General features: G+C 28.8%; 1 protein-coding gene across 1 annotated transcript in view; it reads left to right on the top strand.

Annotated features, from left to right (window-relative positions):
* Positions 1 to 4,202: 4,202 nt before the first annotated feature.
* Positions 4,203 to 4,917, top strand: part of LOC139425641 (copia protein) — a 6,496-nt gene continuing 5,781 nt past the window's right edge. Inside the window, exon 1 of the mRNA XM_071181044.1 lies at positions 4,203 to 4,728. Coding sequence (XP_071037145.1) covers positions 4,203 to 4,728 — 526 coding nt within the window. The remainder of the gene's footprint in view (positions 4,729 to 4,917) is intronic.

Consider the following 4,917-nt stretch of genomic DNA (forward strand, 5'->3'; position numbering starts at 1 on the left):
TTTTTGAGGGACAATTGAAAAAACTTACAGAAGGATTTGTTTCAAGACTCACGAATCTGTTCTAAACCCTTGATGACGTGATGCTGCTAAATGAACATATAAAATGTGTTTCCTGTGGACTAATAACGCCTACATTCGTTGAAATCGGCTACGACAATGAAATTCATGGAAGAATGTAAAATCTGCTGTTTAACCATAAACAGTTTATGAATTTTAATTCATTTTTCATTTTCGAACTGAACTACAAGCAAAAATTAATAATTTCACAAATTGTTTCCAGAATTTTGCTCTCTAATTGAGCAAATAAAACGGTTCCTTTGTGGAATGGTAACGCCTACATTTTTACCTGTGGAATGGTAAAGCTACATCATTTACAAATTTTACATTTTTGAACTAGACTAAAACGGAGAAGAGAAAAAATAATAATTTCCGAGATTTTGTTCTTGCTTTCTAAACTTTACGTACACCTGTAAATGCACATATAATACCATGGGAGTTGTTGGCGAGAGGGGTGATTGATATAAGTTCCTCCTCAATAATTAGAAATATTTGAAAGTCAGTGAAATAAAGAAAATTTTCAAGATTCATCATCGATTTAAATTATTTAAAGTTATAAAGAAGGAAAAAAATATGAAAAAAATAACTAATATTTTTGAAGTTATATAACAGTTATAAGATTTTTTTTTTTCTTCTTATGTGTAAAATTAAGAGAAATATTGTGACTGTGGATTTTAATTTCTTCCCCCTGAAAAACTCAAACCCTGCGTCGCTCATGTATAAAATTCCTTCCAATGTTTCCACATTGGAAGAAATTTTATAATGGTAACGCCTATATTTTTTGAAATCTGTTAAATAGACAATAAAATTCATGAATGAATTAACCATAGCATAGTTTCTGGAGTTTAACCATAAACAGTTCGTAACTTTTAATCTATTTTGCAGAGTTTAAGAGTATACAGTCAGCGCCTGGTTTATTGTAGCAAGACCCAACATGCGCGGGCCTAGGGTTTCCAAACATTGCAAATAATGTTTCATCGTGTTTTTTCTAAAAAAATGTTCTATTAGAACTACGAATGTAAATATATACTCTTACATTTACTAATATATCATAATCAACTTATAGATAATTATAAGCATTTTCTAAACAGCGTATAAATTTAGTTTAAAGTTACGACCAGTTGGGCCCCGACAGTTTAAGGCTACAACTCAAGGATATCCAAATCAGCCCCTGTATACTGCTTTTTCCACTATCATCGATCCTAAAACATACATTTAGAATATCAGGGGTGCTGCCCCCCCCCCCCAAAGTCAAATGGAAACATCCGAGCATTGTTCCAAATTTGTAAAATTTCCGAAAGCATTTCCGCCAAAAACAGAAATGGTACATGAATACCCCCCNTACCCCCCCCCCCTAGGAATGTCGATGTATACTTATATATACACCTATACCTTCTTAACCTATTGAAAACTATACGTATTGTAAACTAAGAAAACGAGCTTAAAAACATCAAACCCCGCATGATTTCTGAAGAAAATGAAGACGTAGTAGGCGACTATTTTAATCACCTTCAAGCTATATTTGGCCATCAAAACGGTTTTTAAATTTTGGAACCTGTTATCTTCAATTAATTTTGCAGATTTTATATCCATTTTTTGCTTATTTCTCATTTAAACAATAGTTAACGAACCCAAGTATACACATTGTTTTTAATTTCATTCTATAAAAATGATTCTAAAAATATGTATTAAAAACTAGGATTAATTAACATTCTGTTTACGTGTTGTGCTATTATAAGTTACGTTTTAAAATAAGTAAACAAAAATAGACATGTGTTCTATCATGAACGCACTAAAACTAATATAATTTAGATAATTTTCTACCACTTTTTAATTATACAGAAATAAGCTAATATATAAACTGTTATTGCTTTATTAGATACTGATTAGTCCGATGTTATGCAGGCTCTCAAACTGACCCATTTACAATAGTATGATTGCTTTCTGCTTGTGTAACGATGTTGACCAATTTTTTTTCTCCTCTATTATAACTTAAAGTTGGATACTAATTATCAATAATTTTTTCGAGAATAAGTTTAAATAAAAGTATCAGATGTTTAAATTGCAATGTCCTGAAAAAAAAGCAAGAAACGAATATGACCGAAATTTTGTTCTGCATATTACTTTTCTTAAATTTTACTGTGTTTTAATTACCTCCCTTTCCTAAAAAAATTTTTATTTCCGATTTTGACAACGCACACCAGGCACGCCTTAAATTGAATTACTAACGTAACCAATATTTACTCATTTTTCACTCTAAATAATTTCTGATTCAACAAAAGAATTAGTACGTACTAAAATACAATCTTCATGGTTTCAGGAGCCTATCTAATTAAGCATTACCTGCTTAATTTAGTCCTATTTGCTTACAATACCTGCATACGGATTCCTTCATTGCAAAAGTTCATTTTATTTTGAGGTATTTTATCAGCGGTTGGGTTTCTTTCTTCTTTTTTATCATTCCTTGTAGTAATTTTTTGCACTCATATAAATAGGTTTGTAATTAAATCTCATGGTATCTTCAAATCATAATTACCTTTAAATCATAATTACCTTTAATCATAATCCCTAATTAAAGGTAGGGGTTATCTCCCTCTTCCATAATTAGAAATTTAGGAAAAGCTGCCCTATTACTCTTTTGGAATTACTTTAACAAGCATTTTCATCTTTTGCCCTGAAATCGTAAAAGCTCGAAATAAATAAGTTTAGAATCAAAGAATGAGATTACACTACTAAAATAAATAATGCTAAGAAACAGTATGTGTTTCTAACTAAATATAAAAATGTAATGATGATGACGCAGTTTTCCATTGTTGTCGGTGCATTTTTATTGCCAGAAAAAACATAGGGTCGGACCAGTTTTCCAATATTAATTTCCATAATTTTTGGTTGTCATCAGTATAATATTAATAAAAGTCATTAAGATATTAGTTTCCTGTAAAATATTTAATGAAAAATAGAAGTAATAATGTAAAATAATGTAATAAATAAAATAATGTAAATGTAACAATAGTGTAAAAAATAGAAGTCTATCAATTTTGATATGAGTTTTCAAAATTAAACAAATATATTCTAAACCTTTAAATTTTTTAAGTTGCTTGCATTAATAATTCTACTAAGATTCATATTTTCCTTCAAAATTAAAACAATTTCTTTCTAAAATTTCTTCGTAAAACATTTCCGAAAAGAAAGTGTGTAAATACAAAAATTACTAAATATTTTACAGGAAAAAATTACTTTTATTAACATTATACTGATGACAACCAAAAATTATGCAAATTAATTTTGGAAAACTGGTCCGACCCTATGTTTTTTCTGGCAATAAAAATGTACCGACTGTTAGATAAAATGATCTCTGAAGCTATAAATTTACAACCAGGAAGTGTAGTTTTTTTGGGAACTGAAACTTTTAAGTCATGTGAATCTCATCGCATGTTTTTCAAGGTCTAAATATTAATTCAATACTAATGTTATATTTTTATGTTTTATTACTCTTTGATTTTCAGTTCTCACTTTCTCTTTGTGTATCGTCAACTGAGGGAGAATTCTTTTCCTTCCTCACTGCTTGTAAAAATGTTTTGTGAAAATGCATCATTAAATTTCTATATCGCTTAAAAGGATGATTCTTCAATGATGCTAGTTTGACTCATTCACAAATTAATCAATTTCAAAGAACTTATTTTCAGTCATTCCATTCATCGAACTCATCGCCTTTACAAGGTAAGATTTACTACCTTTTTCCTATCAAGATTATGAGACTGAAAGTATAAAATAAATATAGTGTGCAAAAATTATAAGTATATTATTTGAAAAAGAATATAAGCTACTTCAAGCTATATTGAACTTAAATAAAGATAACAAAATAAGAATGCATGCATTTACCATTCAGCATTTACCATTTAGCATTTAGTACTTACGTTGCACGTACTATATATTATATAGTAGAATAAATTGATTATAGCACACTTATTAAATAGCAATATATAAGACTATAACTCTATATATATGCTAAAATAAATATATAAAAATGAAAGTAGTGTGATAAGTAGAACTGTTTACATTTTCTTAATTAGTGAATGAGTATATAAAATATAAATATTGGCTGAAATTCTAAACATAAGCAATTATTATTTTATAAAATTAAAATGGCTTTATCAAGAGACTCTCAATTGATAGAAAAACTAAATCAACACAATTATAGTCATTGGAGTTTTAAAATGTCAATGATTCTCATTAAAGAGGAATTGTATGAAATTGTAACAGATACACCTCCAAATCCCATTACAGCAGATTGGAGTAAAAAAGATAAAAAGGCCCGCGCACTAATAAACTTGTGTATTGATGATAATCAAATAGTTCACGTCCGTGAAAAAGAAACTGCTAAAGAAACATGGGATACATTAAAATTAATACACGAAAGAAGCAACTTATCTAGCAAATTATTTTTGTTAAGAAAACTTTACAATACGAAATTAGAGGAAAGGGGAAATATGATAACTCACATTACTAAAATTTTAGAGATAGTAAACAAACTTAAAGCAATAGATGAAAAAATTAGCGATTCTCATTTATCAGCGATTTTACTATGCTCAGTACCACAAAGCTATGACACACTCATAACAGCATTAGAAGCTAGACCCGAAGCAGAATTAAATTCCGAGTTTATAAGAAGTAAGCTAGTTGACGAATATAATAGAAGAATAGAAAATAACTATGCGTCGGAAAATCCGAACAAAGCATTTCAAATCAACAGAAAATATAATAATAATTATAAGAGGGAAAGTAATAAATATTGCACACATTGCAAGCTTAGAAATCATAATAATGCTGATTATTGGCATTTGAAAAAAATTCTTGGCT

This window comes from Parasteatoda tepidariorum, chromosome 5 (genome assembly GCF_043381705.1).
Source record: "Parasteatoda tepidariorum isolate YZ-2023 chromosome 5, CAS_Ptep_4.0, whole genome shotgun sequence".
NCBI classification, from domain to species: domain Eukaryota; kingdom Metazoa; phylum Arthropoda; class Arachnida; order Araneae; family Theridiidae; genus Parasteatoda; species Parasteatoda tepidariorum.